The sequence below is a fragment of the Rutilus rutilus genome (assembly GCF_951802725.1).
Source record: "Rutilus rutilus genome assembly, chromosome: 20".
Taxonomy (NCBI): domain Eukaryota; kingdom Metazoa; phylum Chordata; class Actinopteri; order Cypriniformes; family Leuciscidae; genus Rutilus; species Rutilus rutilus.
In genome coordinates this window covers 2,522,642-2,537,573 of record NC_140225.1, presented here as the reverse complement: position 1 = coordinate 2,537,573, position 14,932 = coordinate 2,522,642, and the positions used below count along the sequence as shown (strand labels likewise).

General features: G+C 40.1%; 1 protein-coding gene across 2 annotated transcripts in view; it reads right to left on the bottom strand.

Annotated features, from left to right (window-relative positions):
• Nucleotides 1-3,715: 3,715 nt before the first annotated feature.
• disc1 (DISC1 scaffold protein) overlaps nucleotides 3,716-14,932 on the bottom strand; it is a 59,521-nt gene continuing 48,304 nt past the window's right edge. Inside the window, exons 13-14 of one of the 2 annotated variants that reach the window (XM_084391288.1) lie at nucleotides 10,382-10,498; nucleotides 3,716-6,624 (exon numbers count right to left, since the gene is read on the bottom strand). In XM_084391288.1, coding sequence (XP_084247414.1) covers nucleotides 6,442-6,624; nucleotides 10,382-10,498 — 300 coding nt within the window. In that variant the 3' untranslated portion in view covers nucleotides 3,716-6,441. Of the gene's footprint in view, nucleotides 6,625-10,362; nucleotides 10,499-14,932 lie in introns of both variants that reach the window. The other variant, XM_084391287.1, reaches the window with a different exon arrangement.

Below are 14,932 nucleotides of genomic sequence, written 5' to 3'. Positions count from 1 at the left end.
GAGTACCGCTACTCCTGGCATAGATAGTGCTGGGTGTAAACGGTGCACTGTAAAACCTGGAGTGGATCGCAGGGTTCTCCGCCCTGTCAATAAACTGGATTTTAGAGCTCAAATGACATTTGAACTGCTAAATGTGCAGTCCCTGTCAAACAAATCTGGACTTATATACGACCACATCCTGGATAAGGGGATAGATATTCTCTGTCTTACAGAGACATGGCAGCAGCCTGGAATATACTCATCCCTAAATGAGGCCTGCCCACCCGGGTATAACTACCTCGATAAGGCTCGTACAACTGGCCGTGGTGGGGGCCTAGCTGTTTTACATCGCAGCAACATTGAATTATCCCCCGTGTCTGTGCCCAGTACTGGCTCATTTGAAAGTCTGGTTTTCAGTTGCAAAAAAGCTTTTTCAGCAACAATAGCCCTCGTCTATCGCCCTCCCAAACCACAACCAACTTTCATTTCTGACATTCATGATTTTCTAATCTCCCTCTGCACAGCTCACTCAAATATTCTAGTTATTGGTGATTTCAACATACACGTGGACTCCCATAACTGTAAACTGGCCTCAAATTTCAAACAAACCCTGGATTGTCTTAACCTCCAACAGCTTGTGGATGCCCCCACACACAATAGGGGGCATACACTGGACCTTGTCATTACAGACTCCCTCTCAGTTTCAGGCCTTCAGGTGTATGACGTGGGTGTCTCCGATCACCTGGCGGTTACATTTGAAGTCCCAATATTAGTTCCTCCCACCAAACCAAAACGCCATATTACCTTCAGAAACATTAAGAACTTGGACGCCACCTCCCTCAGTCAACATCTCCAGCATCTCTCCCCCTCTCCTCACTCATCAGCTGACGACTTAATGGACTACTACAACACCAGCCTCACCTCTATTCTGGATTGTCTTGCTCCATTAAAAACCCGGACAGTCACGTTTACCCGCTCTGCCCCCTGGTTTACAAACGAGCTGAGAGGGATGAAGAGGTCTGGCCGTGTCCTGGAGCGTGCCTGCAAAACATCTGACCTGACGGTGCATAAGTTGGCCTACCGGGAACATCGTAGGGCTTATGCCAAAGCACTCTCCAAGGCTAGGTCAGAACACTACTCAACACTTATAAACAACAACCCAGGTAACTCCAAAAAACTGTTCTCCACAATAAATCACATCATCAAACCACAGATTTCCTCATTCTACAGTCCAACTGATATAAATTGCAACCGGTTTCTTGATTTTTTTACATCAAAAATTGACATTATTCGCTCCTCATTTCCACTTCTAAATAGCACCTCACTAGACCTGCCCGCAACACCCATCGCTCAAACCCTATCACAACTGTCCCCCACAACGCAGCAGGAGGTCGAGAACATCATTCGTAAATCCAAAACATCCACTTGCCGCCTTGATCCCCTCCCATCTCCTCTGCTTAAAACTCACACTAACTCTATCAGTTCCCTCATAACCAAAATAATAAACATGTCCGTAGAGACAGGCTATGTTCCCACCTCCCTCAAAACTGCTCTCATCAAACCCCTCCTCAAAAAACCCACCCTGGACCCTACACCACTGTTGAATTACAGACCAATTTCTAATCTCCCATTCATCTCCAAACTCCTGGAAAAAGTTGTTTCCACCCAGCTCCATAATCATCTCAAATCCAACAGGCTATATGAGAAATTTCAATCTGGTTTTCGTCCCTCCCACAGCACAGAAACAGCTCTTATCAGAGTCACCAGCGATTTGCTGATGGCTTCTGATTCCGGTTCCACATCCCTCCTCATTTTTCTCGACCTCTCTGCTGCGTTTGACACTGTAGACCATCACATTCTCCTGCACCGACTTCAGCACTACACAGGTCTTTCTGGTACTGCCCTGAAATGGTTTCACTCCTATCTCACTGATAGAACCGAGTATGTAGCTCTGGGGGATGTAAAATCCAGACCCCACACTGTCACCTGTGGGGTCCCCCAGGGCTCCGTACTCGGTCCAACCCTCTTCACCATTTATATGCTCCCCTTGGGTCGTGTCGTCAGCAGGCATGGAGTTAATTTCCATTGCTATGCTGACGACACACAACTCTACCTTCAAGTCACTCCCTCTAGCTCCCCCTCTGCCACGACTGCCCGCCTTAGCTCCTGCCTGGAGGAGATAGAGGCGTGGATGAGTCAAAACTTCCTGCAGCTGAATGGCTCCAAAACAGAGGTCATTCAAACTGGAACTGTTCATCAACTCCGCTCCTCTCCAATCACCACTGTTTCACTCTTTGGACACACCACTCCCCTCTCTTCCTCTGTTACTAACCTAGGGGTAAAATTTGACCCCCACCTTTCCTTCGACAGTCATGTCACCTCCATCTGCAAAACTGCATTCTTTCACCTCCGCAATATTTCCAAACTGCGCCCCTCCCTCTCCATTTCTGCTGCAGAGAAGCTCGTCCATGCTTTTGTCTCCTCCAGGCTGGACTACTGTAATGCACTCCTCGTTGGGATTCCTGGCAGGAGCCTTCAAAAGCTCCAGTATGTTCAGAACAGCGCTGCCAGGGTCCTGATGAGGGTGCGAAAACATGAGCACATCACCCCCATCCTTCGTTCACTGCACTGGCTCCCCATTCAGTCCCGCATAGAATATAAGGTCCTCCTTCATACCCATCACTGTCTGCACGGTGCGGCCCCCACTTACCTCACTGAGTTGCTCACGCCAAATTCATCAACCAGAACCCGGTCAGGCCAACAGCACCGTTTGGTCATGCCCAGGACACGGCTCAAAACAATGGGCGACAGGGCCTTTCAAGTCGCTGCTCCCTGCCTGTGGAACGCCTTCCCAGACCACCTCAGGGCCCCGCAGACAGTGGACACATTCAAAAAAGGACTAAAAACCCACCTTTTTACACAGGCTTATTTTAACAGCTAAAGCTTGTTTTTAGTCCCGTCTTTTAACATGTTGTGTTTTTATTGTAATACTGTATTGTTTTTAATTATGTTCTACTGTAGCACTTTGAGATTTGGTGTCAAATGTAAAGTGCTTTACAAATAAAATTTATTATTATTATTATTATCATTGACGCCTGCCGACCGGCAACGGTACATTGCAAAATGTAGGTTATGATTGCCCTTATTTAATTAAAAACTGAAACCAAATGGCCGGAGGTGTCGTTTCCAGACATATTTTGCTATCTGGTTGAATCTCCAGGTAGCCTACATTGCGGTAGCTGTAGCGGTAACATTAGCCTATAACTCAATCAACTTTCGTATATGTTGCATGCATACTATAACTCCATAAAACCTTGTCACTTAACAATTGTACATATGCTTCACTCCTTTTGTAAAACGGTGATCAGTAGTACGAAGTTGCCGAGGGACTGTGCTGACAGTTATCCCTAACTCACAGACTGCAGTCTGTATTGAGTGTAGACCTCGAACTACTCCATAGGTTCGTGATTGGCCTATCAAGCGAGCCTTCAGCTGATAACGCTAATGTGAATGAGACATCCCTTATGAAAAACAACTATAGGAATACTATAGTATTTTGGGATACTATAGAAGTACTTTAGAGGCATTACAGAACATCACAGAAGTATTATACACTACTATAGAAATCTTATAGGATTACTATAGTTCTTTTTCGTAAAGGATGTAGACAAATCTGGCTAATACGAATTTAACACCCACTACTATATCACACAGGGATCTACTCACACTGTAATCTCAAAAAAGAAATCTCAAAAGCCATTTTGTCCTCCTTTCCGATTCTGTGTGTTTATTAGGAAGGATGTAGAACTTCAATTCATAATTTGTTTGTTTATTGGCGGTACAGAAAACGACACAGCAACTCTTCGGCATGATTGTCCCGTGTATTTCAATGAGCGCCAAGGCAATGTTTTCCCCATAGACAGTATATAAACTGGACACAGCGACTCCATAGGTTTCAACGGAGAAAAGTGAAGCAAATTAGAAGCACTCACTTCCTGATGGCTGAGCGAACTGCGCAGACTCACACTGAGCTTGACGACGTGGATGTGACGTGAGCAACCTGTCTGACAGTTGTAAGTCTTCTAGTAGCTGTGCCAAGAGAAATCTGAATCATTCCCTTCCGAATCTTGCAGAGACGGAGAGCGTGAGTAGGAGCTGTCCATGAGCTAGGAGCAGGAGCAACTTTATGATTCTCTATGGGCTTCTCCCTTGACTTTATGCCTCCATGTCCCCCCGATTGACTGCGAGCTTCTCCTCCTGTCTCTACGGTAATTTCCAGAGAGTCGCGTGGTTATGACGCAATCGTTAGCCTATTTTTACAAAAACTGCTTCTACGGGGCCATAACGTCAGATACAAGGTAATGGAGCATTTTATACATTGTCGTGTTTCTTTAGAAATAAGTAATGGGCAAATGGAGTCTTTAAACGCCTCAGATGTAAAGTTATTCGCTGTCAAAGAGACGCCAAAATGAATGGGAGTCAATGGGATGCTAACAGCAGGTGATGGCTTGTTAGCCAATGGCAGCTTCCGGGGGTGGTACGGAAATCGAGAGCTCGATTACCCCCCTGGTTTTCCCCCACAGGCTAAATTCACATCAGGTGACAGGGCGTTCCCGGGGTCGTTCCCGGACCAACCGTCTGTATCTCCTGCCCCTAGCGGATTTTCGATGTATTGCAGTTTTTCGCACTTCCGGGTAGGCTTCATTGTTCAGATTAGAATGTTGCCGCTTGGTCCTACTACAGGTTTACAAACACTTTAATTTTCTCATTATATACAATGCAGGATCAGCTCTTTCCTCAAAGAGTCTGAAAACGGTTCATTCAAAGATTCAGTCTCTCTAAGCCCCTCCTTATGGCGAGCTACTCTGCTCTGATTGGTCAGACGGCCCAGTCTGCTGTGATTGGTCGAATGCTTACAGCGCGAGTCGGAAACCAAATGCCCATTACTATATCTGAATTTGAGCTTTTCCTCACAGTGATATGAACAATAAGTCTTTGGAAGTGCAGCAATATGGATTTGCAGCACAGAAGAGAGACAATAAATTCATGCAATTTGATCTTTGCAGACCTTTTACATTCAAAATCAGATATATTACACACCGTATGAAAGGTAATAATCAAAAAAGCATGATGGGGCACTTTCAATTTTACCTGGTTTAAACCCCGTTTTATTGCTGTAATCTGACATTTCTGAATGAAACTGGACATGAGGAAAATTTTCAATGTCCAATACATTTCTCATGGATAAAATCAAGTCCCGCCCTCATTTTTTCACTAACTGCAAATAACAATAAAAAAAATATTTTGCAAATAATAGAAAAATACAAAAGCATTTTTGCAGAGGGTATATAATGTATTTAAAACAAAAAAAATTAAAAGTGAACATGCAAACACACATTCATGTGATTAGTACAAACAATTACAAACAAACAAATGACATTTTCACCACAATGACAAAAACAGCTTACATCTGAAAAGTGCTTTGTTAAAAAACTTCAAGAAATTAAGTACAAAAAAAACTTTAAAAGCACCTGTTTCTTTTTTAAATAACCAGACAATATAAAATAGTCTAAAAAAAGGCACTTGATGCCACATGACCCTCATAATTCACACAGAATCAGCAGGGCTGAAATACAGTCGCTGAACAAGCCTAAAGTGAAGCTTCACACACTTCAACAAGTCAAAGCACCACATACTTCTGTCATGAACCTGAAAACACTCTTCAGAGTTCAATCGTACGCCACACGTGAGCTCCTTAAACTCAGTCCTGACTCCTGACTGGGAAGGTTACGGTTTGCTCTTTCTGATTTTGGCTTTTGGTGTCTGTTGGTCTTTAAATCTATATATAAAAAAATTGGTCCCACACTGATTTTCATGTATATGGGGTTTTTGAAATAATAATGATATATCAAAGCAATTTAAATAAATAAATAAGATGCCATGCTTTTTAAATATACTGAAATAACTGGACGCTCCAAAATCAGGCCTTTTGTTGGATGCAGAAGCAAGGAAACGGCTGACAAATAGAGTACATTAAATAACTAAGCACTAACTCATTAGAATACAAATAAAATAGTGGTTGGCAACACTGAGAGGAATTACATTTTGTATTTTAAGGCAACTGTGGAAACAAGATTCACATGGTTAGTGGTCTTAATAAAGGAAAAAAAAAGATTTTGTTGACATTTACTCACTCACATGTCATTCCAAATACATTTGCATGAAAAAAAAAAAATGCTTTCCAACCAAAGTGGATAGGACTAAAAATGCACCTTAGAGTAAACGCAAATGCTTTAGGAATGACGAGTAAATGAACCGATGATTTTATTTTTTTAGATGATCTAATCCCTTTAAGTGCTAGAGCTCAGTGCAACATAATAGTATGGAAAACAGACTTTCACAGGCAACATCAACATAAAATACAGACACTGGACACAATATAAATATAATTCATGAGTCTGTTCAGATTTCCCAGCTGTCACTGAAGTAATGCTCCTCTTCTAGGGCTTCATCTTCATCAACCTGTTCTTCTTCTCCATCACTAAACTTCTCTTCATCATCCTCCTCCTCCTCCTCCTCCTTCAGCTGTGACAGCATGGTTTGAAGAGTGGCCTTCACTTCTTGAACCTCTTTCTCTAAGGACAGTGGGCATTAGAGTTAAAGAAGACGTGACCAAACATCATCTACTCATTCACTAGTAGGATCACAAATGCTCAAACAGAATCCATAATACAAGTTTATATTTATAATAAATATGCATAATACGCATTTATATTTGTTGAATATATTTTATAGTTTTCACACGATTCGATATAATTTTATTGATTGGTTTGTTAAATACACACACTAAATCTGTTTGATTATTGTATTATGTTTAATACAGTATCTCTTCAGTTCAAACCATAAACGCATGCTGTCCACTCAAGTGGACATATGAAAATCCCTTTGAAAAATGTGTAAAAAAAAAAAAAACATTCAGATCTTGTTTTTCATGCCCTAACAGCAATAAAAACACATGGGAAAAAAATCCTGACTGAGGTTCATGCATGAATTAACACTTTAATTCATGCATGAAAGGGTTAATTTGAAGAATAAGAATGACAGACTGACCCTCGCATAAGCAATTCAAATGACAGACATTTAACAGTCTGCAAAAGAAAAACTAAATCTGTCGCAACTCTACTAACAAAATGCACCATCTGAGATCTCTTATTGTGATAAAAATAATGCAATAATGCATGGCCGGAAATAAAATGACTATAATGCATTATGCATTATTTTTTGTAAATACATTTTTTTTCTCAATTCACCCTCTATTAGTAGTTCTGTGTAAACAAATATTCATAATATACACACAAACGTGTGTATTTATAGTCTGTCTGTGCCGTTGTTTGGCGCCGCCGGTGTGTACACTCAGAGAATAATGTGTACATCAGAGAGTTTTATCCATTTTTATTTTTTCTTGAAACAAATGCTATCTTAACATATATTTGTCAGTCAAAAGGGTTTCTGCGTTGTTTGTTGTTTCTGCGCTTCTCGTCCGGTGTGCGACCCTCTTTAGATGCACACACGCGCACTTCAATCTAATGAAGTTCCTCAGGCTCAAACCTCGGCTTATTACGTGTTTATCTGCTCATCTGTCTGCTTAACCAGTGCAATCAAACAAGCTTCATGTGTTCCTCAAGTTACTGTTCTTCATCATGTTTACATGCACATTAGTACGCTGAAAAATCCGCTTATTGAAATAACCTGTTGTCTATTTGTCTGATAAATGTACATTTTTATATAATTTTTGAGAGCCTGATTACAATAACAAAAGTCTCACCATTAAACGCCACATCCTAAACACACAATTATAACGTTCTCATTAGAATATTATATTGCTTATATGACAGCACATGTTGCACTTAACTATCTTTTCCATTTTTGAAGTGATTCCAATCATATTTCAAGCAGTTTAAACCCATCATGTTGAACAGTGCGCATCTGAAGTGTCTCAGCTGAAGGAAATAATCCATTATTTATCGACTTTAATATATCAGCCAAATTGTCTTATCGGGGCCGATAACGATAACATCAAAAATGAACATATATCGGCCGATATATCGTTCATCCCAAGTCAAAACCTTAGATTTTGCGTATCTGACTTCATTTCATTTGTCATGTCAGTTTTGATGTTAAACAAAGCATTAATAACCGCAGAAGAGCATTGCAACATGTCAGCGGGAAACATGCGGCTCATATATGATCCTCTCAAGAACCACTTCTGCTGCTGCTCGAGATTTCAGGAAAGAGTGTGATCAAGAAAGATTGAGTATGCGATATATATCTCCTCCTCCCTTACTGCAAAACACTCGCTCTGTCTGGATGCGCGGAAATCCACAGTAAGGACGCGTTCCTGTCACACATCACACACGCGCACTTCAATAAGCCGACAGACAGCAGGTTTATGTGTTTAAATGCTTGGCGAAATCGGGTTTATCGACTATCGGTTTATGCTTGAGACGATTATGACTTTCCTCTGATAAGCATTTTCGGCTTATTAAGAACGTGCATGGAAACATCATATACATTAAGCATAAAATAACTGAAAGTAGTGCCCATTGATGTCTAATGTAAAACCTTGATCCTGAAGCAGAACGAGAAATACTCAAATCAATGTCCTCTATATTGTTTCCTCTCAGTGAAAGCAAAGCACGGATCCACTCGGCAGAAATATGAAGATGTCAGAGCGATGACAGCGCACTATGTCATAACCTTTCCCTTCATCTCACGCTTTAATCTCACTGGAGAGTGACGGGCGGACTAGGCTCTCTCCATTCCCCTTTTCAACCTTTGCTGAGCTCAGAATTTCTCTAATAACTAAAAGCAGTTCCTTTTCTTATCCCTCATATTCAATATCTCTCAAAAAAGAAAAGAAACGGCCAGTGATGCATTCAAGGATTATCCTTAATTCCCGTCCAGAGGAGAGCATCATGTGCTGTCAAACGAGACGAGTTTTAAAGCGCCACATTAAGGGCTCTAATGAGCGCATGAGACGTGTTCCTGTGGCTGTAAGTGACGGAGGAATGATGGAGTCGCTGAGAACATGAGAATGAAGCGCACAGATCATTTCATTCCAGTCTGACAACCAATAAGAGTGACATGAAGAAACCCAGAAGGACACATCCGTAATGAGTGCAGAATAATGAGTTCAGGTTTCTAGGGGCATTGCTAGATTGTTCAAGGTGGTTGCTATGGCATTGTTAAGGTGCTCTGGGTGGTTGCTAGGGCATTGCTAGAATATTCTAAGTGGTTGCTAGGGCGTTACTAGGGTTTTCTGGGTGGATCCGATCGTGAAAAGACCAGGTGTAAATGCCTTCCGAAAACACTTTCGAGAAATCCGAGCAGCAGCAACAGCGCTGAATGAATGATGATCTGCTTTTATGTCATTTTTCCTTTTTTATTCAGAATATTCACAAATGTGTTAGCTATGGCATGAAATATCTGATATTCCGATTGTCAAATACATGCAAGTGGAAGTATATTGTTGTTTAAACACCTTTATAACGATCGCGTTAGTTGAGCTGTATGCGCGATGGGCGCCGCCGTGTTAGTTTGTGCCGCAGACGCAGTTCAGAGAATCGGATCTGTTGGATTCACAACCTCTATGTTTACAACACGTGAATTCATCCACTTCTCCCGAAATACTTAAAAGTAAGTGGCTGGTGAACTGGGAATAGAAGAGTAAACATTGAAGTTACTTACACAATGTGTATCTGATATGAATAAAACGTGTCGAATTATAATGGAAAGGATTATTATTACCTCTTCCATAGACATCAGTGTGTATTTTACAAACTCTAAATGTATTGTTTTTTTTAGTACTTACGTAGTCATATCGTATTGTATCGATATCGAGATATCTGGCATGAAAATCGAGATATAAAATTTTGTCCATATCGTTCAGCCCTAATGTTATTCAACTGAACTGTGTATATGCATTTTAAACACATTATGTTCTTCGTCTATGTAATAAATGCACATTCTGAATGAGCGTGGTTTAATAGCGTATTCAACGGCTCATGTAATGTTAATGGTATGAGCCATTACAGGGGTGGCCAAAATTACGACTTAAAATCTGTCAGAGCCAGAAATGTATCTTCACATTTACAGGAAAGTTTCATATTACAGGTAGACTACTTTCTTCACCCTGATGACAGCGCTACTGCACCACGCATGCTTTCATTGACGTGTACATTAAATTTGAATAAAGCGCGGGAATTGAAGATGGGATTTATATCCGTTTTGCGGAGACACATTTATGTGGCAAAGTGTAAATAGAACCATTTTAACAAATCAGACATCTATCCTATCAGTAAAAATCCTATCATGCACACACACCTAGCTTTGTAAGGATATGAGTGAGGTCCTTGTCATGGTTGTCTATGGCGGACTGAAGCTGGTCTTCCAGGTAATGCAGTCGGTTACTGATGAGTTCACAGCGCTCCGTCAGCTCTGAAGTCTCTCCACACAGATCCTGAGACACAAAACACACCCACAATCAGCAGGAGATCATTAAACCTGCAATACACTGTTGCTCACACACATCTTTAGTTGGTCAAGTGTGGCCAAGGCCTAAAATTAACACTCGCCAAGGGCCAAATGCGAGTAAAAAAAACTGTTGTTGGCGAATATATGAAACTGAGTCGATTCTAACAATGCAAAATTGTGAGAACGTGAGCAAACGTGAACGACACTCGGTATAGTTGACGGGGCAGTGTTGCATCATCACAAAAATGCCTTGCCGAATTAAATATTCAAACTCAAGAAGATGCGAAAGGGAACTCAATTTGTTCCTCGCGTCACTATTCGAAGCACGCGCCTAAGCCAGCGCACGAGCACTGGAAAGAGCTCTCTTTCACATATTCTTGCGCTTAAACAGACATATTCAAACTAAATTGGGTCAAAATACCTGTCTTGGCAAGAATCCTTTTAAATATAGTCAGTTATGTATTAATGGAACGTAAACAGTTGAGAAATAAAACACATGTGTAACAGTATATTGGATCCGTGCATTAGCTCTTAAAGTGACAGCAGCCTAATATTCCTGCAGCCGTCTGTGTCATTAATGTTAAACAACAAAAGACAAAGAACAATCACTCTTTGCTCTTGACTACATAACTTTTGTAACTTTAATAAGGATTAATCTGTTTCATGGCTGGTAAAAAAAAAAATCATCATATGCTTTCGTCATTTTATTTGTTTTTTGTTTTTTCAATTTAGGGTTTAATTTATTTTCATTTCAGTTTTAGTTTTTTAGTTAATAATTTTAGTGCTTCAATTTAAGATTATTTCAGTTGATTGCCAAGGCAAGCTTCTCAACTAATATTTGTTTATATTTTATTTTATTTGAGCTTTATTTCAATTAACAGAAATGTTTTTAATAGTTTTAGTTAACGATAATAACCCTGTTAAAGATATTAATAAATACCATATGAATAAAACTCAATACTAAAATAACAATGATTTGTATGTTTTGGGTAACACTTTACAATAAGATTCATTAGTTAACATTAGTACCTTAGTTAACACGAACTAAGAATGAACAATCTACAGCATTTATTAATCTTAGTTAATATTAATTTAAACATTTACTAATACGTTATTAAAATCAAAGGTTGTATTTGTTAACATTAGTTAATGCCTTGTGAACTAACATGAACAAACAATGAATAGCTGTATTTTTATTAACTAACATTAACAAAGATTAATAAATACTGTAACACATGTATTGATCATGTTAGTTAATACATTAACTAATGAACCTTATTGTAAAGTGTTGCCGTGTTTTGTAAACATAAACAAGGGATAAAATAGATTGCGATGCTTTCCATATGATCTTTTTACAAGCAACTGAGAAAAGCATGCGCTAACGGGGTCAGTCATGAAAAATAGTGAAACTATCCTTAATCTCTATTTGCAAATCTCAAACAAAGTGAAGCATAAAATGATCATGTTAAAACCGTCAACGACTGTCAGCTCCTCTTCCCCAGTTCCCCTCATAAGACTCCTGAACTGACAGTCTGTGCCTCCGTGGCGCTCTAATGACTTCACTCAACAGTTTAGCATGAGGCAGGTAACTGGGACAGGTCCACACGGCCGGGTCTGCCCCAATTCCATCAAACCGTGATTCACTGTTTTCCTCCCGCGCTCAGAGTCAGAGAGCGTCTTAAAGGAACACTCCGACTTTTTGAGACTTTAGCTTATTCACATTATCCCCCAGAGTTAGATAAGTCCATACATACCTTTTTCATTTCTGTGCGTTCTGTAAGTGTTATTTGACGCACCCACCGCTAGCCTAGCTTAGCACAAAGACTGGATGTAAATGGATAGTGTTAGCATAGTAATCCCAATAAGTGACAAAATAATGCAAACATTTTCCTATTTACATGTTGTGATCTGTATAGTCACAGCCTGTACAAAAAACAAGGCTATATGAGACAGAGACCATTTTTAATCGTATAAATACTGGGAACTATATTCTCACTCGGCGTAGGAGCACAGCTAGCGTTACTTGGGCGGAGTGATCAGCGCAGCACACGAGACGCCCTGTTCTGTTGATGGTTCCGTAAACAAAACAAACATGACTAACTCGCTAGACGTGACTCGTGATCATGGCTGACTTTGAGGAATTGTCAGACTCAGAGGAATTTTACTGTGTATCAAACCAAGATCCCGAACCATATAGGTTTGAGCCAGAATACACAGACGAGGAGTTATAAACTTTGGAAGCTGTAAGACAAGATGTCGAATGTATAAAAAATTATTACAGGAATAGATATATTTGAAATGCAATTTATTACAGCTGACCAAATGTAATCAACAGCATATAATACAGTAATGTTAGATAATTGCATTACAATAGCCTAGAATATGGGGAGAGTAATTGCACAAGGCAAATAGTTTTTGCACAATGAACCCACAGACAGTAACGTTAGCCTACTATTTCACAAACATTTTCTCAAAAAAGAAAACTGCCCATCCCCCTCCAATTCATTAGCAAATTGAATGTTATAACGTTAGTCCTGAGAGTTACATTTAGCGCCGCTCATTTGTTATTGAGCGATACAGTGTGTTCATGACAACACAATAATAACAATAACGAGGATACACGGAGCCCCTATTCACGTAATAATTTCACTAAGTTTACATTACATTAGCATGGCACTGTTACAGTATGGCTAATGTTAGTCATCTCAAAACATAACGGAACACTTACCGCAGCAACAGGTGATCCAATTTGTCCTGTCTTTATCGATGGGATGGCTGTATCCTTTAGCACACGTTTCATGGTCCGTGTGGCAACTTGCATTTTTTCAAAATAGTCGTCCTCAGTGAAATGTTCTGAGCAAACTAAATACTTCTTGATGGTGTTTACAGGTGTGTTTGGAACGATACCCAGAACAAGTAGCCATCGATTCATCAGGTCAGCGTTTTTGGTTGGAATTCTATGAAATATCATAGTATTACCTGGTCTCCCCTGTTTATTGTCGCAGCTCTTTACAATACAGCGAACACCCATGACTGTAAACTTTAAATTTACTATCTAGTAATTGCTGACTCTATTACTCCAACTCTGAGCGAACTCTCTGCTCCTCACCACAGGGCGTCTCGTGTGCTGCGCTGATCACTCCGCCCAAGTAGCTGTGCTCCTACGCCTAGTGAGAATATAGTTCCCAGTATTTATACGATTAAAAATGGTCTCTGTCTCATATAGCCTTGTTTTTTGTACACGCTGTGACTATACAGATCACAACATGTAAATAGGAAAATGTTTGCATTATTTTGTCACTTATTGGGATTACTATGCTAACACTATCCATTTACATCCAGTCTTTGTGCTAAGCTAGGCTAGCGGTGGGTGCGTCAAATAACACTTACAGAACGCACAGAAATGAAAAAGGTATGTATGGACTTATCTAACTCTGGGGGATCATGTGAATAAGCTAAAGTCTCAAAAAGTCGGAGTGTTCCTTTAAGGTGGTCGACTGACTCACGTCCGCTCGTTTCCCTCAGGAACGGCCTGGTGTCGGCTGTAATGAGGTCTTCGTCTATTTTTAGACCCACCACACCAGCTAATGAAACACCTTTTATAGATGCTAACATCACACTGTGGGCGAATTAAAACACTTTTGAGTGAGGCTGGGCTGGAGTCTCCGGGGACAAATTCAAGAACAACATCCACAGGAAACTGTGAGATACAGTTATTGAGACCTAATGGAAATCACGCTGGGCGTATGCGTTTTTAAAGGTCACCACAATCTCTTTATAGCGTCTAAAAGGACGGCGACACACTCGAATGCATGTAGACTGCAAAAATTGCACCTTTGTGATAATCATGAGAGGCATATTACTCAAGAAATCGTTCATGAAGGGAAGATCAATATAATTCTGATCGTATCAAACGCACTATTCCTACTTATGAAGAGACAGCCTATTTAACACTGAGACGCTTAAAGGGGTAGTTCACCCAAAAAATTTAAATTCTGTCATTATTTACTCACTCTCAAGTTGTTACAAACCTGCATGAGTTTCTTTCTCCTGCTGAACATAAAGGAAGATATTTTGAAGAATGTCGGTAACCAAACAGTCGCTGATCCGCATTGACTTCCATCGTATAGAAAAAAAAAAATGCTATGGAAGTCAATGGGGACCAAACCCTGTTTGGTTACTAACATTCCTCAAAATATCTTCTTCTATGTTCAGCACAAGATATTAATATAGGTTTGGAACAACTTGAAGGTGAGTAAATTATGACAAAATGACACACAATTTGTTTTTGTTTTTAATAATTAAAAAAATTAAAAAGTCATTTTGGTTTTTTTGAACAAATGCATCCTGAATGTTCGATCTCGGGGCATCACTTGTTAATATGATTGTTTAGATCAGAGTTAAAGAATCATTCCGATTA